The sequence below is a fragment of the Dendropsophus ebraccatus genome, chromosome 5, assembly GCF_027789765.1.
Source record: "Dendropsophus ebraccatus isolate aDenEbr1 chromosome 5, aDenEbr1.pat, whole genome shotgun sequence".
In the NCBI taxonomy this organism is placed as follows: Eukaryota; Metazoa; Chordata; class Amphibia; order Anura; family Hylidae; genus Dendropsophus; species Dendropsophus ebraccatus.
In genome coordinates, this window is record NC_091458.1 from 93,220,347 (window position 1) to 93,242,872 (window position 22,526).

A 22,526-nucleotide genomic window follows, 5' to 3' on the forward strand; every position below is an offset into this window, starting at 1 on the left:
CCCCAGCAGTACATGTAGCAGCCGGTATGATCATACACACCTCCAGCAGTACATGAAGCAGCCAGTATGATCATACACAGCCCCAGCAGTACATGTAGCAGCCGGTATGATCATACACAGCCCCAGCAGTACATGAAGCAGCCTCTATGATCATACACAGCCCCAGCAGTACATGTAGCAGCCAGTATGATCATACACAGCCCCAGCAGTACATGTAGCAGCCGGTATGATCATACACAGCCCCAGCAGTACATGTAGCAGCCGGTATGATCATACACAGCCCCAGCAGTACATGTAGCAGCCGGTATGATCATACACAGCCCCAGCAGTACATGTAGCAGCCCCTATGATCATACACAGCCCCAGCAGTACATGTAGCAGCCAGTATGATCATACACAGCCCCAGCAGTACATGTAGCAGCCAGTATGATCATACACAGCCCCAGCAGTACATGTAGCAGCCGGTATGATCATACACAGCCCCAGCAGTACATGTAGCAGCCGGTTTGATCATACACAGCCCCAGCAGTACATGTAGCAGCCCCTATGATCATACACAGCCCCAGCAGTACATGTAGCAGCCAGTATGATCATACACAGCCCCAGCAGTACATGTAGCAGCCGGTATGATCATACACAGCCCCAGCAGTACATGTAGCAGCCGGTATGATCATACACAGCCCCAGCAGTACATGTAGCAGCCCCTATGATCATACACAGCCCCAGCAGTACATGTAGCAGCCGCTATGATCATACACAGCCCCAGCAGTACATGTAGCAGCCCCTATGATCATACACAGCCCCAGCAGTACATGTAGCAGCCAGTATGATCATACACAGCCCCAGCAGTACATGTAGCAGCCGGTATGATCATACACAGCCCCAGCAGTACATGTAGCAGCCGCTATGATCATACACAGCCCCAGCAGTACATGTAGCAGCCGGTATGATCATACACAGCCCCAGCAGTACATGTAGCAGCCCCTATGATCATACACAGCCCCAGCAGTACATGTAGCAGCCGCTATGATCATACACAGCCCCAGCAGTACATGTAGCAGCCCCTATGATCATACACAACCCCAGCAGTACATGTAGCAGCCGCTATGATCATACACAGCCCCAGCAGTACATGTAGCAGCCCCCTATGATCATACACCCCCCCAGCAGTACATGTAGCAGCCGGTATGATCATACACAGCCCCAGCAGTACATGTAGCAGCCCCTATGATCATACACAGCCCCAGCAGTACATGTAGCAGCCGCTATGATCATACACAGCCCCAGCAGTACATGTAGCAGCCCCCTATGATCATACACCCCCCCAGCAGTACATGTAGCAGCCGCTATGATCATACACAGCCCCAGCAGTACATGTAGCAGCCGGTATGATCATACACAGCCCCAGCAGTACATGTAGCAGCCAGTATGATCATACACAGCCCCAGCAGTACATGTAGCAGCCGGTATGATCATACACAGCCCCAGCAGTACATGTAGCAGCCGCTATGATCATACACAGCCCCAGCAGTACATGTAGCAGCCCCTATGATCATACACAACCCCAGCAGTACATGTAGCAGCCGCTATGATCATACACAGCCCCAGCAGTACATGTAGCAGCCCCCTATGATCATACACCCCCCCAGCAGTACATGTAGCAGCCGGTATGATCATACACAGCCCCAGCAGTACATGTAGCAGCCCCTATGATCATACACAGCCCCAGCAGTACATGTAGCAGCCGCTATGATCATACACAGCCCCAGCAGTACATGTAGCAGCCCCCTATGATCATACACCCCCCCAGCAGTACATGTAGCAGCCGCTATGATCATACACAGCCCCAGCAGTACATGTAGCAGCCGGTATGATCATACACAGCCCCAGCAGTACATGTAGCAGCCAGTATGATCATACACAGCCCCAGCAGTACATGTAGCAGCCGGTATGATCATACACAGCCCCAGCAGTACATGTAGCAGCCGCTATGATCATACACAGCCCCAGCAGTACATGTAGCAGCCCCTATGATCATACACCCCCCCAGCAGTACATGTAGCAGCCCCTATGATCATACACCCCCCCAGCAGTACATGTAGCAGCCGCTATGATCATACACAGCCCCAGCAGTACATGTAGCAGCCGGTATGATCATACACAGCCCCAGCAGTACATGTAGCAGCCGGTATGATCATACACAGCCCCAGCAGTACATGTAGCAGCCCCTATGATCATACACAGCCCCAGCAGTACATGTAGCAGCCGCTATGATCATACACAGCCCCAGCAGTACATGTAGCAGCCCCTATGATCATACACAGCCCCAGCAGTACATGTAGCAGCCGGTATGATCATACACCCCCCCCAGCACAGGTTACTCACCATTCTCTTATTCCCTAGTCATAATGCACACGGACAACACAGGAAGCTACAGTACACGAGCTGCTGTTATTATTATCATTGACACTTCCTGTATATCTGTCGCTCATTGGGTACTTTCAACCCACGTGATCATCGGGTTGGAAATGACTTCTGGGAACTGTAGTTCTGCACTGAAAATAAATATCACTTAGGGCGCTCTGCCAGACTACAACATCCACAATCCGATCAAATGACTGCTGTCTGATATAGTGTAAAAGCTGTAATGGCGGACCACGTGAACTCGTTTCCATAGTCTGTGATTTGACATCTGCCTTGTGTCTTTATTCTCCACAGCGCCCTCTATAGGCTGGGCTGACCTATAGCTGCCCACTGACAGCAGTTGTTGGCTCTGTGTCCGTGCACTTTATACCCGCGCGGTGCGATGTGCTGCAGGCAGAGCTGACAGTCCAGCACTGCTCGGGGCTCCTGTACACAGCACTGTGCGCTATCATGGCCGAGCAGGTGACAGTACTGAGTGGAGGCCTATCTACTGAGCTGGAGGCTGCTGGACTCCTGATACAGGTGAGCGGCATCCTCTCATCGCTATTATGCATCTGCAGATTGCTTTCCGACTGATGGAATGAATTCTTATTGATGGCTCTTGTAGCTTATTCCGGGACAGTGGGCATGCACATTCTCCTGTCTGACTGCAGGATGGGAGAGGAGAACAATATCAGAATACTGCAGGTCCTGGGACAGTTTCTGGGGCACCTAGGACCTGACAGGTTCTCTAGCCCCTCTGCTATACTTAAAGGATTTGTCCAGGATAAAACAAACGATAGCCAAATAGGCTGTCAATCATTAACTGGCGAGCTGCTATTACCTGGCACCCCAGCCCATGCTGTTCAGTGCCCCTACTATGATGAAAGGGGAGTCAGGAGCATTTGGCACAGTTACCTGTGTAAACAATAGGGTCATGGGGCCTGTGATTAAAGTGACTCTGTACCCACAATCTGACCTCCCCCAACCACTTGTACCTTCGGATAGCTGCTTTTAATCCAAGATCTGTCCTGGGGTCCGTTCGGCAGGTGATGCAGTTATTGTCCTAAAAAACAACTTTTAAACTTGCAGCCCTGTGCCCAACGGCCGTGGCTTGGAGTATCTGTGCCCTAACTTTGCACCAACCCTCTGTCCCTCCTCCCCGCCCTCTTCACCATTTTTCCGATTCCTCTGCAGTGAACATTGCACAGGAGCCCTAACGATCCAGCCCATGTGCCATGCTTACACAGGTGAGGAATAGTAGAAAATCTGCCTGGAGCATTCCTAATGATGAAGAGGGCGGGGAGGAGGGACAGAGAGGTTGTGCCAGCCTAATGCACTGACACTCTAGGCCACGGCCGTTGGGCATGGGGCTGCAAGTTTAAGTTTTTGCTTGAAAAAGATCTCAATGAGAGTCTTCACTTTATGCTGGAGTGCCGCCTCGTTCTACTTGTTGATGGTACAAGTCGTTGGGGCGGGGGGTGTCAGATTGTGGGTACAGAGTCGCTTTAAAGAGTGGAATTTCCCTGCAGATTTTCAGCCGCTCATTAGGTTGTGGACTTATGTTTTCATCACTTTCTGTGTACAGGGGTGAGATCCATTTAACTTTTGCTGCATGGAATTTTGCTTGTGGAATCAGTCGGAGTGCCTAGGGCGGCACAAGCTGTAAATAGCGGTCTGGCATACATCAGTGGTACAAGCACTTCCTTAAAGTGCTCTCTCCCCAGCTATATCTCCGGATCACAGCAGATCTGTGATCAATTCCTGGCTCACTAAAACAAGGAGAATTCCATTAATATTTCCTATTTCCTTTTTATTGTAGGGAGATCCACTGTGGAGTGCGAGACTTCTTCATACTAATCCTCAAGCCATTAAAACCGTACATACTAAGTAAGTATATGTTAGAACAACCATTTACTGTGTTTGTATCTTAGATTTCTTTTTCCTATTATAACAGGTGTGGAATGCTAAATGTTAGAGGGTTTAATTTTTTTTTTTTTTAGGTAAATCACCTTAAAGGGGAACTATCAGCTGGTACGATGCTGAAGAGGAAGGTATGTGTCTTACCTTCCTTCTCAGCGTTGGTCCTGCGCTGTTAGTCGAGGTAAACTCCACTGCAGAGAAGCGTTAGAAACACTGCCGCATCATCTGGCCTGCCCCTTCTAATGGTAATCAATGGAGGGGCGGGCCAGATGACAGGGCAGTGCTCCTAAGGGTGCTCCGTATCGGCGTTTACCCCAACTAAAGGCACGTAAGACACATACCGTCCTCCTCAACGTCCCTTGCGCTATAGGGTACAATCAGATTCGTCTAACTTGCTGATAGTTCCCCTGTAAAGGGTAACTGTTGTCTCATGAAATGTCTGACTTGATGTGGGGGGTGCTGTGACCCACACTGATCAATAACATGAACAGAAGCACTCCGCTGAGCAGTGAGTCTCTTTGACTGTGACCTGCTTGGAGAATTGATCAGAGCAGAGTGGAAGCTTATAGTAAGGCTCCTTTTACGCCATCTGATATGGGGCCATGCTAGCGACGCTGATCAGAGATATAGACACTTGTTTGCAGAGTCTGCAGAAGGCATGAATAAGTGCACGGACATTCTGCATGAGCGATCACTGTATCGTCTGTGAGCCCATTTAAATATAATTGTTATCAGCCGCAAGGCATTTTCCTGCTCCTTGGCTGATCACTGACACAGACCAATTGGCCGTGTAAAAGGGGCTTAAAGGGGTAGTGCACCCAAAAAAATTTTCTTTCAAATCAACTGCTGCCATGAAGTGCCAGAGACTTGTAATTTACTTCTATTAAAAAATCTCAAGCCTTCCAGTACTTATCAGCTGCTGTATGCCCAGCAGGAAGTGGTATTATTTCCAGTCTGGAGAGCAGGAGAGGTTTTCTATGGGGATTTGCTCCTTCTCTGGACAGTTCCTGACATGGACAGAGGAGGCAACAGAGAGCACTGTGTCAGACAGGAAAGAAAACACCACTTCCTGCTGGACACACAGCAGCTGATAAGTACTGGAAGACTTGAGATTTTTTAATAGAAGTAAATTACAAATCTCTGGCACTTCATGGCAGCAGTTAATTTGAAAGAATTTTTTTGGGATGCACTACCCCTTTAAGTCTATAAGTTTGTACAGTGCTAACCCCTTCTCTCAGAGTGGAGCCAACCACAGCCAGCAGTGCACAGCGTTCTGCTGAAGGATTCTGCTCATTTGCAGGAACAAAGTGTGATGAAAGTGTGATCGCCTGTACTCCTAAATAGATTGATGTAGTGTATGTACTTTTCAATTAGTAAAACTTCTCATTTAATTTAGTTTCTGCTTTTGTCATTTTAAATAGATTTTTGACCTTTAGAAAGTGTAGTCAGTGACCACTCATAATCTCAGTGTCTTAGAGTGCAGGAAAGATACAAAGAGGCAGAGAACATGCCGGCTACACATGATCTGCTCTTTTTTGTGTGTAAATTTCCTAATGTGTTGCTTAGGATTGATTCTCGTTTGTTCAGCTTTCTGAAGAGTGGTGCTGATGTACTGAGCACAGCAACGTACCAGGCCACTATCCAAGGATTTAGACAGCATCTTGGGCTGGACTTTGATGAAGCAGCAAACCTTTTTACTGTAGCCGTACGTCAAGCAAAAGAATCGGCTGAAGACTTCACAATCCGCTCCCCAGGTAAAAATGAAATGGAACCAATCTGCATAATTGTGGAGATTAAGTTCCCAGCAGCACCTAATAGATTATGTAAGAAGCCCCCTACCACGTCTGGGGATACTTGTCCAGTAACTTCATGTCAGGAGAAAACGTCTTTTAATGTGGCGCACGAGGCAGGACGTGCTGCAGTCCTCTCAGTGCTTCTTCTGATCAGTACGGGTCTGAACACTCAGACTGGGACTAATCAAAACTTTTGACATGTCTCTACGAAACGACAGGTTTCTAAAATGACAGGTACAAGTTAAGCAACAGAACTAAATATAATTTCATTACTATGATATACTGTTCATTTAATAAACACATGTGGTCTGTAAGTGAGTGAGTATTATTTTGACCTGACCCAAAAATAAACTTGTGATCCTTTGTAGAAAAAAGAAAGATTCTAGTTGCTGGATCAATAGGGCCATATGGAGCATTCCTCCATGATGGTTCTGAGTACACAGGAAGTTATGTGAAAGACATGAGTATTGAGGTAAGTTCAACAAATTATTGGCTAGTTTCTTAGTATACCCTCAGTATATTGTTACATTAATTGACATGTTGGCCCGGGTTTCCTCTATGTAATCCAATAATTTCTCTTGTGTCATTTGGAGGCAGGAGTTAAAAGATTGGCACCGGATACAGATGACGTGTTTGGCAGCGTCCGGAATAGACTTGTTTGCTTTCGAGACAATACCCAGTCAGAAGGAGGCAGAGTCCCTTGTACAGCTCCTCAGAGAGTTCCCGAATGAAAAAGCTTGGCTTTCTTATTCATGTCAGGTTTGTTATCAATAACAGACCAATATTGTGTGTATGCCATTATGACTTATTAGTTTCCTGGTTTAGAAAACCCATGTACCCATATCCCCTATTAGGACATTTATAACAGAAAGGGGGTCTTCAGGATCCTCATCTCAACAGTGAAGGGTAGTTACAGAAATTGTCTTCATCTCTGGAGGTCCTGTTTTGCGTTACACAGACAAGCCAGTAGGCACTGTATGTAATGGTATGTTCAAAAAAGGAAAACCTAGATGGCTTTTGGTACAGAAACTGCATTGATTTCTGCTTCAGAAACCCCGCTCTTGTTTTCTGTTTGAAAAAGAAGTGACATGTCCTGCATGGGTATGCTCTGAAGCACTGCATGATGGAGAACGCAGTTTCCTGGACAGCACCTTCTTGGATATAGACAGGCTTTTAGAAAAACTTAACTCAGGGGGACCTGGTGAGTAAGACCAGTTAGTTTTGGGGCATTTCATTCTGTAGCTCTTGGGTGGAATACCCCTTTAGGGTGCGTTCACACCTACAGGATCTGCAGCAGATTTGATGCTGTGTTCAGTTATTTAAATGAAATCTGCTGCAGAAAATCAGCTGCAGATCCCGTAGGTGTGAACGCACCATTAATCTTGATTTGCTCATCAGTGGGGACACTTTGTGAAGTTTATTGTCCAGGTACCCTAATAACAAGTAGGAATTGTCCACAGCGGAGAACCCCATAATGCCACACATAAAATGGTAATTTCTGTTGTGTGAAGAGCAGCTCTATGTATAATATATGCAGTCTGTGGCTATGTTCACACTGCGTATATGTCCGGCCGCATATTTTCGCGGCTGGACGTATACGCGGTAAACTCCTGCCGGAGATTTACGCTACTTGCAGCCGGCTACGTACGGACCGCGAACTTATGCCCGTAGTCTACTTACTCTTCCCGAGCGCCCTAGGTAGCGATCTGACAGCGGTCTTTTACTTGGATATCTTCGGCTAGCCCCGGACACCCCACAGAACCTTTTGGATCGGCACAAAAAGCTGCAAAAATGAAGAAATCACCACTACGTACGGGACCGCATGTAACGCTACGGGCGTAAGTTACAACATTTTCGTCCTCAAACAATGGTCTGGTTCATTTTTTACGGCGCCGCGTACGATCCGGGCATAAGTTCGTACGTAGTGTGAACTGTGCAGCCGTACATCGTATACTTTCCATTGTACGCAAACTACGTAAATCACCGGCCGCTTATTCACGGAGCGCGCTACGTCCGGAGACTTACGTAGTGTAAACATAGCCCGTGTGTGCAAATTCACTTAGCACTGACACTGTTCTTCATAATCCAATCTAGAATATATCAATGACAAGCTTTGGAGATAAGTTTGATGAAGCAGTAAGCATGGCAGCAAGATCCAACCAGCTGGTCGCTATAGGGGTGAATTGCTGTTCACCTGATTTTGTCAGTCCACTCCTAACATCCGCCAGCAAAAAACAAGGTCGAAAGATTGACTGGATTGTTTATCCCAATAGTGGAGAAAAATGGGACCACAACCTGGGGTAGGTACCTGGAGCAGGAAAAATATCAGTATATATTTTTTGCATAAGAATTTTCAATATACAGTAATATTTTTTTCTAAGTATTTTAATGGACAAATATTAAGCCATGCTTCTTAGTGAGTCACTGATGTTATGATAACATGGTGCAGATCAAAAAGTATGTAGTCCATTATACAGTAAGCATACTAAGTACATGCTTTCTCTTTATGCATGTAAAGTGATTTTCACATATTCCTTAATATTTTCTGTATTTTTTTCTATAGTTGGCAAGGCTCCAATACAGATAAGACACTATCTGAATATGCTTTAGAATGGGTTCAACATGGTGCAAGATGGATTGGTGAGTAGTCAGGTCTCAATAAACTGAGAGCCGTCTATAGCGCAATTAGCTTTACATTGCCCCCAAAAAGGAGGATCTATTTGTTCTATTATAATGTGTTGCTACCTTTGTACAATTAGAAACAAAACATAAAAGATTGTCAGCTGAAAAACACCACTGGGTCCATCTAGTCTGCCCTTTTAGTATTTCCCTTCTTCTTATGTTAGGATATATATACGTTTATCCCAGGCAGGTTTACATTCAGTTATTGTAGATTTGCCTACCACATCTACTGGAAGGTTATTCCAAGGATCTACTACTCTTTCAGTAAAGTAATATTTTCTCATGTTGCTTCTGATCTTTCCCCCAACTAACCTCTCACTTTGTCCTCTTCTTGAGTTCAGGTTTTTTTTTTTTTCTAAAAACACTTCCCTTCTAAACCTTATTATTAGGTCTTTAACATATTTAAGGATTTTGATCATGCCCCCTCTTTCTCTTCTTTCTTTCAGACTATACAGATTAAAATCCTTAAAGGGGTTATCCAGCTAAATTTTTTTCTTTAAAATCAACTGGTTTCAGAAAGTTCTATAGCTTTTGTAATTTACTTCCATTTAAAAATCTCAACTCTTCCTATACTTATAAGCTACTGTATGTCCTGCAGGAAATGTTGTTTTATTTACATTCAGACACAGTGCTCTCTGCTGACACCTCTGGCCGAGACAAGAACTGTCCTGAGCAGGAGAGGTTTTCTATGGGGATTTGCAACTGCTCTGGAGAGTTCCTGACATGGACAAAGGTGTCAGCAGAGAACAGTTTCTGAATGTAAATAGAACAACATTTCCTGCAGGACATACAACAGCTGATAAGTATGGGAAGACTTGAGATTTTTAAAAAGAAGTAAATTAGAAATCTGTATAACTTTCTAAAACCAGTTGATTTTAAAGAAAAAAGATTTTTCGCTGGATAACCCCTTTAAAGGGAACCAATCACACTAAAATTGGGCATAAAGCTAAGGAAACGTGCTGGTACATCAGCCAGCACGCTTCCTAACCATCCCCCTGTCCCATGAACATTCAGCCTGCATAGTTAGTTTAATCGTGTCCGGCGCTCTATGCAAATTACCATACAAGTAGTCACGGTGGACGGGACGGCTGTTCGAGTAGTCACGGTGGGCGGGGTCTTCGTCAAGTAGTCATTGGGTCCTGGGCCGGCTCCTGCGCTGTAATCACGGCCCTCCGGGCGTGTTGTAAAGCGGCGCCTGGTGACGTCACTCGGGGGGGCGGCATTGCACGTCGGCCACACCGACGTCTTTACTAAGCTGCGCATGCGCAGTGGAACCTGAGAAGACGCTGCTGTACTGCGCTTGCGCAGCGTAGTACAGCAGCGGCTTCACCCACTGTACTGCGCATGCTTCATAAAGACGTCGTCGTGGCCGACGTGCAGTGCCGCCCCCCCCCCCGAGTGACGTCACCAGGCGCCGCTTTACAACACGCCCGGAGGGGCGTGATTACAGCGCAGGAGCCGGCCCAGGACCCAGTGACTACTTGACGAAGACCCCGCCCATGGTGACTACTCGAACAGCCGTCCCGCCCACCGTGACTACTTGTATGGTAATTTGCATAGAGCGCGGGACACGATTAAACTAACTTTGCGGGCTGAATGTTCATGGGACGGGGGGGGGGGGGGGGGGGACGGGGGGGGGACAGGGGGATGTACCAGCATGTTTCCTTAGCTTTATGCCCAATTTTAGTGTGATTGGTTCCCTTTAAGTCTTTCCTGATATGTTTTATGCCTGACACCCTCTACCATTTTTGTAGCCCATCTTTTGACCCATTGGTCCAACCCGTGGTCCGGTTGCCTCTTGGCGCTGTAGCGAGAGGAGAGAAGCTTTGCAAGCCTAGGGCAAAGATGCCTTAGACCCTGCTTCTTTGACCCCATGGTGCCAGATAAAAAAGATGTTTTATTTTCCAGTAATAATGGTACCAGGCATGGATTGAGTCACGCTGTAGATCAGAACCAGTGGCTTGGTTGGTGCAGGGCTGGGATGTTTACAGATCCGCTTCAAGTTGCATGTTTTGTATTTTGTTACAAGTTTGAGGGCCAAAAACGCTGTATGGCTATGTCCCCACTTCAGGAACATATCAGGCAAAGGTCATGATCATTATTAGCAACCAGCTATATAACAAGATGGCTGCCTTCCCCCAATATGTTCCTAAAGTGGGAATGTAGCCTGTTTGTGAAAAAGTATATTTGATAACATGCAATTTACACATTTTAACCCCTTCCCGCATGAGGGCGTAATTGTACGTCCTCGCGCGGGTGGGGGTTAAGAGCGGGGCCGTGCGGCAACCCAGCTCTTAACCGCCGTAGTCCTGGGTGCCGCATGCAGCCCGGGGCCGCGGCTATTAGTGGACATGGTCCGATCGCCGTGCCCGCTAATTAAGTCTTCAGATGCAGCTGTCAAAGTTGACAGCTGCATCTGAAGACTTCAGAGCAACTTATGGTGTCTAGTGACTCGGCATTCGGTTGCTTCCGGCTGCACAGTGCCGATCTCATATATCTATGCAGAATAAATCTGAATGAGAGATCAATGCACTTATACTAGAAGTCCCCCAGGGGGGCTTCTAGTATAAGTGTAAAAAAAAAAAGTGTCATTATTACTAAAAAGCCCCCTCCCCTAATAAAAGTCAGAATCACTCCCCTTTTCCCATGTTATAAATAAAAATAAATAAATAAACATGTTTGGTTTCGCCGTGTGCGTAATCGCCCAAAATATTAATTTATCACATTCCAGATCTTGTACGGTAAACAGCGTAAGCGCCAAAAAATCCCAAAGTGCAAAATTGCGCATTTTTGGTCGCATCAAATCCAGGAAATCTGTAATAAAAAGTGATCAAAAAGTCACATATGTGCAATCAAGGTACCGATAGAAAATAAACATCATGGAGCAAAAAATGACACCTCACACAGCCCCATAGACTAAAGGATAAAAGCGTTATAAGCCTGGGAATGGAGCGATTTTAAGGAACATATTTGTTAACAGTGGAATTTTTTACAGGCCATCAGATACATTGAAAGTTATACATGTTATATATCGTTGTAATCGTAACAACTTGAGGAACATTAATAACATGTCAGTTTTTCCATAGGACACACTGCGAAAAAACAAAGCCCCCCCCCCCAAAGAAAAAGAATAGTTTTTTTCAATTTCACTGCGCATATAATTTTTTTCTGCTTTCGCAGCATATTTTAAGCAAAAATTCAGCCTGTCATTGCAAAGAACAATTAGTGACGCAAAAAATAAGGGCTCGTGTGGGTCTGTAGGTGTAAAAATGCAAGTGCTATGGCCTTTTAAGCACCAGGAGGAAAAAAACGAAAATGCAAAAACGAAAATTAGCCTGGTCCTGAAGGGGTTAAAAAGTAAATGTCAGCTAGCTTTTTCCCCCCCTAGAAGTAACTATTCTCAGCTGTAAATTTCAGCTCAAATAAGGTTGTTTGGATTGGGAACAATAGTGCCTTGCATAGTTCCGGGTTCAGTTTACTGAAATGTTTTAATCTCTATTGTGAATGTTCAGCACTTAGAATTCTATGTGTATTTATCTAGGAGGCTGCTGCCGGACCTCTCCAGCTGATATTGCAAGTATACGAGACATTTTGCGGAGAAGTCATTCATGATCATTTCTGCTTCTCAAATAAAGGGCTGTGTTTTATAAATGATGTGTATTTTTGAGGTAATAAATGAAGCCTACATGAAGTCTATAAATATTGGAATTAACTACAATACAGTGATCTATTAATATATTAGCCATTGGTATTGCAGGCAATATTGCAATATTGGAACCATAAGTCCATGTGCGGATGTGACCGGTTTGCTGGGGAATCTGCACTGAAAAATCCAAATCAGAAAAAACTTTCACATATCAGAGAAACATAATCAGAGATTATGTTTACAAATCTGCATCTAACCTGTATTTTGCTGCAGACTCTAGATTATACTAGACTGATCATCATATTGTCACATATACATAATATTGTATATAAGAAATTTAAAAAATATGAAAAGGGTTAAATAAACTAAATACACTGCAAAAATTATTTTTCTACCTTTTTCTTTTATGATCCTTTACCACAGTCATAATAAAATGGGATATTTTACAGCAATTGCGCAATTTGCAGCAAAATAGCTTAAAAATTGTGGAAAAATGCATCGGGGAACTCAATCGAAAAATAATTATTATTATTTTTTTCTTCAAATCAACTGTTACTAGAGAGTAGTGTGTTCTTTCCAGTCTGAGTGTATGTGCACACTATGGAATCCCGACGGAATACCCATATACTACATTCTATGGTTTGACAGATTTCGCCGTCTGTCCGAAGAATGAGCGGGTTCATTCTTCGGGCAGACGGCAGAATCTTCAAAACCAAAGAATGAAGCCTATGGGACCAGCGAAGATGCGCGCAGCTGCCTGAGTCTGTGAGCGAGTGCAAGCTGCGCAGTCCACAATGGGTATTCTGTCGGGATTCCGTAGTATGCACATACCCTCACACAGTAATCTCTGCTGCCACTTCTGTCTATGACAGGAACTGTCCAGAGCAGTAGCAAATCCTCATAGCAAATCCTCTCCTGCTCAGGACAGTTCCTAACACGGTGGGGTCAGCAGAGAGCACTGTGTCAGACTAGAAAGGATACACCACTTCCTGCAGGACATACAGCAGCTGATGAGTACTGAAATACTTGAGGTTTTTTTTTAAAAAGAAGTAATTTACATATTTACAAATATAACTTTCTGGTACCAGTTAATTTAAAAAAATAAATACATTCTCTGGAGTACCCATTTAATGCAAAATAACCCCCATGTGTGAACACTGCTATAGACAGGGCCAGATGATCCTTTTTGGCTGATTATTGTCATGTAATAGGACCCATGTAATAGGATCAGTTTACACTGTCTAGCTGTTATACAGCATTGATAAATCTGGGCCACTGTGTTTCTCTGAAGATTGGTTTGGGAAACCAGTGACTTGTACTACATGAACAAAATGTAAGACAACACCTGATGGTCTGGACTATCTAGTGGACAAAGTTTTGGCCTACAAATGTAGTTCTTCATTTAGGCATCTCTTTTCTGAAGATTATGAAAACACATTTTAATATTAAGTATATTATTTTAATGACAACCATGGATTAGGCTTTACTTTATTGTTTCCATTCTGAAAGAAAACGACATGTTAACTCAGGGTCTTGCATTTATAGATTTCATAAGGAAAAATATGATACAGTATCAAAAGGAAACAGATACAGTAACCAACTGCAACTACAAAAGTAGAAAATAAGTTTTTACTAGTAAGTAAAGTCAGTAAATAAGATATTCCAGAATAAATAACATACCTAGATAAATAGTTTGGTACGGTAACTACTTGCATGTGGAAAGATTTATAAAAGTCCATATACAAGTCTGTGAATGGAAAATAACCTGTCCTTGTCTAGAGGACTGTTTATTCCTTTACCAAATGTCTGGGTGACAAATGAAAAGGCCTCTATTCCTCACCAGGAAACCATGCAATTCAGTGTCATGCTGGGTAACAATATCAGTATATAGATTATATTCTTCACACACCTAAGCAATTCTGGCCTTAGAACAAAATCAATGTGAGATGAGTTACTATGATATCACAAGTGATAGAAATGTGCTTATCTGCTGTCTGATGAATCACAGTGTATAGAAAATATAAAGCTCATTTAAAGTCTTTATTCTGGTGTGTATGGCTTACAACCATGGGATTGCGTTCTACAATCCAGATTACAGGCAGTCCAGATGCTTGAATCCGGCTCTCTGCACACAGGCAGATGTGCTCAACGTGTACAGTACTGCTGAGTTACAACACATCCACCATCTTTCCTTCTATCTCATTTTTTTGTGGTGCAGTTTAGACAAAGCAATTATTGGCCATACTTGGCCGATTATTGGCCTTTCCTTCTGATAATCTTTTGTGTAATAGGTCATGTTTTAAATCAACAATCAGCCGACACAAAAATTGTTGATTTAAAACATGACCTAAAAAAACCAACACTGAAAAAGACAGTCTGCTGGCCGTAGCTCTGTGTTATAGGAATAATGGCAGCAGACCACCGCTCTCTCTTCAGGGCCACCCACCAGCCGCATTAGCAGCTCACCGTTGCCCCCCACTACTCTCTGCTTTGTGTCTGTGCGTGTAATAGCACAAACAGTGAGTGGGGAAGGAGGAGGGCTGAGTGGGGGTCGTACTCAAGAATTCAGTAGCCTTACATGTCACTGTCATGGGGCCTCCTTTTCGCAGAAGTCATCTGGTAGATCTTCCCTGGTCAACGTAAGTGCTATTACTTGAATTGGCAGTGTCTGGAAGTAGCAACAGCTGAGCCACAAAGTGGAATCCCTTGCAAATTCATAGAGTGGTGTTACCTAATGCTATAGTGCATGGTGTATATTATCTGTTGCCTCAAAAAGTGACATCAACAGAAGAACTATGCAGGTGAAGCTTCATGAAATGGGGTCCATAAATACATGGAAGAGAAACTTAAGTGGCCTGCACAGAGCCTTAGAACACCTTAATATGAATGGGATTGCCAAATTCTAGCCAAACCTTCTCACCCAACATCAGTACCATACCTTACAGATACTCCTTTAGCTGAATTTCCACATTACAAACTTCCCATGACAGTGGAGGTTGTTATAGCTTCAAAAAGAGGGCCCGACTCTGCATTACTATGCATAGTTTTATAGTGATGTCTAACAGGCTTAGGCTTCCACATATTGTGTCCCATCTTCCATATACATGGAAGAGAGATAAGATAGTGTATTATTGAGTTATACAATAACACAAATAACTTCAAAGTTGTTTGAGACCTCAGATCTTGATGATTTGGGATGCAACAATTTTAAGGGGTTGTCCACTTCGAAAAACTCCCTTCCAGTGACTCTGTTCCCCAGAGTTACATGCAGTTCATGGAAGTAACATATCCAGTACATATGCTAGTCATCTTAAGCTAGAGCCTCTCATTATACTGACTCTGATGTATACCTCAGATGCACTACAAGCATAAAATTCTAGTAGCCCTGCCATCTGACAATACATGGGTATTCTTTAAATCTTTCAGGAAAAACTGTAGGCTATTATTGCAATACCATCCAACATTGTGTTTGTTCTGGTTGTAGATTTGTGTGATCCTACACTATTCCAGCTCATAGTGATTGATACGCTGTGAGCTTAAAGTGAATGTACCATCAGGCCCAGGTTGAAGCACTGAGTTCGGCCTACCTCCAGTGCTACAGCCCGGGCCTGATAGTACATTCAGTTTAAATCACACCAGCTTTATAAGCTGATTTTTGCATATACACATCTTGATCACCTTGTAGCCATTGACTGCAGCAAACTCTTACCTTTTAGTCCACAGAAACCTACCAACATCATACAGCCGTAATATGAAAAGGTTACAATACCCCTTGTGATGAATGTTTAGCTGATCACATAACAATGAGTATATGTAGTCCCGAAACAGTATAGAACTGGTCAAAAACATCATCGGCAGAAATAGGGGAGGTATTTTCGTTTACTTCACATCCCTGGAATGCTTGTTCTCCAGTTCAACACTATTGCTATGGGCCTTAAATAGAATGATGGATTTTACTGGCATTTTATTGTTTCAGATTAGTCAGTTCCTTCCCCATCCGTATCACTTTCTGGAGATCCACTACCCCGTCTCTCACTTATGTTTCGGATTCTTTTCCATGCAAGCTCTTGCTGAAAGCTTGCACTGAATGACCTCCCTAAACGCCCATGCAGTTTCTTTGAGACATTATCTTCACTTTCTGATTTAGGAAGTCTTCGAGAATGAACAGGGGGTTGAGGTTCAGGTCTCAGGTTTCCAAGCTGCAAGGTCCATGGACCAAATCTCTGCCAGCTAAGTCTTTGAAATGCCAAAAGACAATGAAGATTTCCTCCAGCCTGAAAAATACAAGGGTAATATTTACAATAAATCTGCAAACAAATACAAATGTGTGAGTTATGGAATGATGTAAAATGGGATGCAAATACAAATCATATTATATGTAAGCAGAGATACCCCCCCCCCCCCCCCCCCAACATTTTTTTTAAATTTTTTTATCTTAATAAAATGGTTTATTTTAAAGTTTAGGACACGTCTTAGGATAAAAACTTACCTTTTTTGTTTTCCTGTACTGTAGACCCCTTTCTGTATGTCTTATATCAAAGAATTCAGGGTTTTGTGTGTTCAAATCAGTAACAATATCTGCCCACCTAAAATGTCATAAAAATAAATATTCAGAGTGGAAACAAATTATATACATCTAATTACCTATATACTAGTTTCTGCTTGGGTAGGCTATCAATCGTTTAGCGGTGGGGTACCGACTTTAATTGGGAGCTCAGCTGCAGTAAGGGCGGGTTCAGACTACGGAATTCGCGCGGATAAAATCCGGCGGATTCCGTTGCCCGTACGCGCTCACGGCCGTGCGCCTTTCTGCCGGCTCCATAGACACCATTCTATGGGCCAGCCGATTCCGCTATCTGCCGAAAGAATTGACTTGTCAATTCTTTCGGAGGAAAGCGGAATCCGCCCGTGCATAGAATGGTGTCTATTTTATCCGCCCAAATTCCGTAGTCTGAACCCACTCTTACCAAGCACAGCCACTGCACAGTAAATGGGGTTGATGTCTTCAAGCCCCGTTCTTTGTACAGATCCAGCCGGGGTGTGGGGTGCCAGTGCCCACCACCCAGCAGTGAGGCCTATCCTGAGGATAGGCCATCAACCACTTTTGCCTGAAAAAAACCCCCACTTAAGGCTATGTTCCAACATAGTATTTTGGTCAGTATTTTTCAACCAAAACCAGGAGTGGATTGAAAAAACAGAGAGCCTATGTTCACACACTGCTGAAATTGAGTAGATGGCCGCTATTTAATGGCAAATAAAGGCTGTTGTTTTAAAATAACTTAATTAAATGATGGCCATCCACTCAATTTCAGCAGTGTGTGAACATAGCCTTTCTGTGTTTTCAATCCACTGCTGGTTTTGGTTGAAAAATACTGAGCAAAAATACTGTGTATGAACAGAAGAGGACAACCAGCATGGTTCTATAAAAAGCATTTTACACTAAAATTTTAAATAACATATACTGTATGCTTGCTCCTTATCAGTGGCTTAGACTTACAGGTCATCATTCCTCAGCCGTAGGCCATATTATAGGGAGGACATAAAGGGTATTTGGCCACTACACATTAAAGCGACTCTGTACCCACAATCTGATCCCCCCCAAACCACTTGTACCTTCGGATAGCTGCTTTTAATCCATGATCTGTCCTGCGGTACGTTCGACAGGTGATGTTATTGTCCTAAAAAACAACTTCTAAACTGGCAGCCCCGTGCCTTATGGGCGTGGCCTAGATTGTATATGCATTAGGCTGGCACAACCTCTCTGTCCCTCCTCCCCGCCCTCCTCATCATTAGGAATGCTCCAGGCAGATTGTAATTTTTTTGCTGTGGCACAAGGATCCATTAGCAGAAGTGCATGGTAACACATTTCATTCCCCGGCTGGTACCGATCTCCGTCCGGGTAGCTCTATTACAAGTCTGTAGGGTGGCCTGGACAGAGATTGTCGATAGTGGTGAGTAGCTGTGCAATACTGCATGTGTCTCCTTGCCTGTTCTCCTGTCCCTGTGACATGACAAAAGTTTTTTTTTTTTTTTTGGTGACATGTATGATTTAAATTGTTGTCCCATCTCCTTGTGGCCTTTGTCCAATGTCTTGTCTAGTTCAGGAGTATCAAACTTTTGCCCTCCAGAGTCCAGCTGTTGTAAAACAACAATTCCCATCATGCCTGGACAGCCAAAGCTTTGTTTGTCCAAGCATGTATTGTAGTTTTGCAACAGCTGGAGGGCCATGAGTTTGACACCTGTGATCTAGTTTAAACCAGTCATGCTTTATATGATACTGTTATTACGTAGGGGACCATAATACTCTGGTACATACTTTTTACAGTGGATTGTTGGATGCTTCCTGCTTGGCTCTCCAATTAATATCCAATACTCAACTTCATGTTGGAACAGTTGACCCCTAAAAAGCATATAACACTATTGCATTAAAACTACAAAACACAGGTACATCTGAATAGATTTGCACAAGCCACAATATAATCCTGGACACCCACCTGTATGCTTTGCAAGCTTTTACTGGAGTGGCTTCAAATCCGATAGGGCAAAAATAATGATTCTGGCAATGATAAATGTAGGCCATTGAATCATCTTTTAAGCCCTGAGTTAACTTTGACAAAGCACCAACAGCTGAAAGCACAAATTGGAAACTGGGTCAGGATGGCACATTGTAATTATTTAGGTGAAACATATTAGGGTCCATTTACACAGAGAGATTATCTGACAGATTATCTGCCAAAGATTTGAAGCCAAAGCCAGGAATGGATTTGAAAAGAGGAGAAATCTCAGGCTTTCCTTTATCACCTGATCTCTGTTTATAATGTTTCTGGCTTTGGCTTCAGATCTTTGGCAGATAATCTTTCTGTGTAAATGGACTCTAAGGGAGGCATTTATTAAATCCGGCGTTTTTTACGCCGGACTTAAAAATGCCCCCGCAGCTCCGGCGGTACGGGGATTTATGTAGAGGCGGACTGCCTGTACATAAATCCTGTGCGCGCCGGTGCGCACCGCCGAAAACCTACGCCAGCTGAGGACTGGAGTAGGTTTTCGGCGTACATTTGGGCGGAACGGATGATAAATCGCGCAGACTCTGAGTCCGCGCCCTCCGTTCCGCCCACTTCCCGCCTACTTTCCGCCCCCTGGCGTACTCGGCGGAAAGTGCCGATTTGCGATTATTTTATTCGCAAATCGGCCATTTGCGTATAAAATACGCAAATCGGCACTTTCCGCCAAAAATCATCCGTCCGCCGGATGATACATGTGGCCCTAAGACTTCTTGCTATCGCAAAGAATGCAACACATTTATCTGTGTGTACTGTATATATAAAAGCTATATAAATATTGGAGTTACTTAGTATTTTTAGAATTAAAATTTACAATACCAAGGGACACAGCCCAAATATTAAATACTAGACATAATACAGCCAGTAAGAAAATCCCCCCCCCTCCCTACCCACCCAGCCCGAGATGCGCGGGAGAAAAAAAGAACACAGGGTTTACTATTCTATTGTCATTCAGACACAGATTGATATTACTGACATTTCTGAGAACAGCCAAAGAAAGCAAAGGGCATTATACTTGCTATAAAAAATATGCCTACTAATACAATTCTGTACTTTGTCCTCATCATTCAAGTTGGCAAAACTTCTATTAAGCTGTTTAATCATTTATTTTTAAGAAATCTGAGATATAACCAATAAGAATTCCAAAACACATCCATGTAAAATTGTCATCAAACTTTTCAGACTACTTAATGGCAGGTCTGACTAGGGTTGGGTTCACACTAGTGTAATACTGACACAAGTCCCAGCCTGACTGTGGGTCTGATGACTAAGTGACTGCTCTTTAGATCTACAGTCAGTTTGGGAGAAAAATGCATCCTTTTATTTGAGTGTGAACCTAGCCTTATAATGCAGTGCAGGATCATTCTGTATATGATCTGCCTATGTGAAAGGTTTTACTATTATGATCATGAGATCAGATCCAACTCCATTATTTTGACTTGTATCTAGTAAATCTAAATGATTTCCATATTACAGACACTTCCAGGAACATTAGCCCTATTTCATCAACAGACAAACCTTACTTACCAAACCCTCTATGTAACTTACAAAGATATTAAAAAGAACAGGTTCCAAAACAGAGCCTTGTGGCGCGCCACTTGTAACTAGTCTCAGCTCGGAATACACTCCATTAACTATGACCCTCTAATATCTATCCTTTTTTAAACTGCACATGCAGTTTTTGTGCCAAAACCAGAAGGGGATTCAAATGGGATGGAAACTATAAAGGGTGGACTTGTACTTCTCTATCCTGTTGGGTCCACTCCTGGTGTTTGGCATAAAAACTGCAGTGGCAGTTTTTCCAAAAAAACTGCCATGTGGGAAACATCTGAGACACTGGCCTTAAAAACAGCGGAGCTGAATCCATACAACTGCAGGCAATGCTGTGTCTGGCCATATTGTAATTGTGAATCTTTTCCCCTCAACTTCCCACCAGGAAGTGAAGTAAACTCATTCTTACCTAATGAATGTTGACCCCAGACTGCTCTGTGGAAGCCATTTTGTGACAATGACATCATCAAGAGGGAGGCGGGTCTAAGCCCTGTTAAGCCAGCCTTGCTTTGTCAGATGACTCAGGTTGCTCAGCTCTTATTGGCTGAAGAAGATGTAAGCTATCTAACAGTTTTACAGAGTCAGACATCACAGGAGACAAAGTGCATTATAGGAAAGCCCAAACCAGGAAGTAAAGAAAAGATGAAGCCACCAACTGGAGCTTCAGGGACCTGCAAACAGCGGGAAATTCAAACGGAGACAGACTCCAGAGGGATAGTTAATGTAAAAACTATGTTTGTGATTGATTGTTTTTTTTTTTTTTTTCATCAGAGCCGGAGTACCCCTTTAAAGGGAACCAATCAGCCTAATTGGGCTGATATGGTTCCCTGGAGCACTGTATAAAGCTCCTGAGCAGCCCGCAGTACGAACCGGCCTTGACTGCAGCAGAAGTTATATACTGGAGAATATGAAGTTATAATACCAGGGAGCGCGGCAGGCAGAGGTGAGCAGGTAGTTATCTGGGCAGCTCCCAGCCCGTGTGTAGTCAATGCTCTCTGTCAGCGTGTTCGGAGGGGATAAATGACAGGCAGAGAGGCCTGGTACTGGCCAATCTTTGGCTGATCGGGTCTTTAGAGTTTGATTCATAGTTTGTCGTCATTGGCCACACGTCTCCCCCGTGTAAACAGGGGATGTGGGGCAGATAACATTCAAGGCAAATTGACAGCACGTTTACATATATCAGTGCTGTCTGTTCCCGGATCACACAGCAGTACTTTCTTACCTAGTGCGCTGCTAGAGTGATCTGGCATCTTTTTCTCCAACTCCTGTCTAGCTGCTGTATGTTCAGGCCTCCCCTTCTCCAAAATGACTGACAGCCAGAGGAGACGGGGTCTGAAGACACAGCGCTGAATAGGTGAGCGAGAGAACAGGACGCTGGGTAAAGGAAACAGCGCACTAGGTAAGTGCAGCGAGGCTGCTCAATTGCATTTATGTCCCATATAAAATACTCACAGAACGTAATTTTTAGGCAAAATGACGGCCGTTGTTTGATAATGACGGCCGTAATTAATGTTCATGATTTTTATAGACAGCTGCCATTGTGAAATACCAGCCTTTATTTTAAAAACAACAGCCGTTATTTAGCATAAAAAGATAAAAAGATTGTAAACGTAGCCTAACAGTGTATTTTTGCCCTGTCAACCTTTATAATGGTTCACTCACCAGATTCTCCTGCAGTCTTATTCTTCCCATGAGGTTTGTAAAGGACATAGGAACACCCTTTCACATGAAAATGATCATTGATTTGCCTGAACCATCTGAATAATAAAGAGGGACACAAAAACATTAAGGTAAATTCAGGTAAAATACAAACAAACACATAAAAAAGGAAGTATGTGACGGATGACTGACACACCAGCCAGGCATACAAAATATTATGCAAAATACCCAAACCCCTTTAAGCAAGATTATGCATTATGGTACATACAGAACAAAGGTCTGTACAGCTTTGTGTTCTCTATTCAACTG

General features: G+C 43.7%; 3 protein-coding genes across 9 annotated transcripts in view; 1 reads left to right on the plus strand and 2 right to left on the minus strand.

The window, feature by feature from the left end:
* ERCC5 (ERCC excision repair 5, endonuclease) overlaps positions 1 to 2,724 on the minus strand; it is a 30,291-nt gene extending 27,567 nt beyond the window's left edge. Inside the window, exon 1 of the mRNA XM_069970733.1 lies at positions 2,386 to 2,724. The gene's annotated coding sequence lies outside the window, so the exon portion shown is untranslated. The remainder of the gene's footprint in view (positions 1 to 2,385) is intronic.
* A 19-nt stretch (positions 2,725 to 2,743) lies between these two features.
* LOC138792816 (uncharacterized) lies at positions 2,744 to 12,452 on the plus strand. The gene is made up of 8 exons (XM_069970746.1): positions 2,744 to 2,946; positions 4,226 to 4,293; positions 5,914 to 6,080; positions 6,488 to 6,591; positions 6,717 to 6,878; positions 8,214 to 8,419; positions 8,683 to 8,759; positions 12,343 to 12,452. The coding sequence occupies exons 1-8, from the start codon at positions 2,875 to 2,877 to the stop codon at positions 12,411 to 12,413; spliced, it is 927 nt and encodes a 308-aa protein (XP_069826847.1). The 5' UTR covers positions 2,744 to 2,874; the 3' UTR covers positions 12,414 to 12,452.
* Positions 12,453 to 14,672: 2,220 nt separating this feature from the next.
* Positions 14,673 to 22,526, minus strand: part of BIVM (basic, immunoglobulin-like variable motif containing) — a 42,489-nt gene continuing 34,635 nt past the window's right edge. For all 7 annotated transcript variants that reach the window (XM_069970742.1, XM_069970744.1, XM_069970743.1 and 4 more), the window contains 5 exons: positions 22,221 to 22,315; positions 18,942 to 19,074; positions 18,764 to 18,847; positions 16,937 to 17,033; positions 14,673 to 16,721 (listed from right to left, as the gene is read on the minus strand). In XM_069970742.1, the coding sequence (XP_069826843.1) occupies positions 16,425 to 16,721; positions 16,937 to 17,033; positions 18,764 to 18,847; positions 18,942 to 19,074; positions 22,221 to 22,315 (706 nt within the window). In that variant the 3' untranslated portion in view covers positions 14,673 to 16,424. The remainder of the gene's footprint in view (positions 16,722 to 16,936; positions 17,034 to 18,763; positions 18,848 to 18,941; positions 19,075 to 22,220; positions 22,316 to 22,526) is intronic.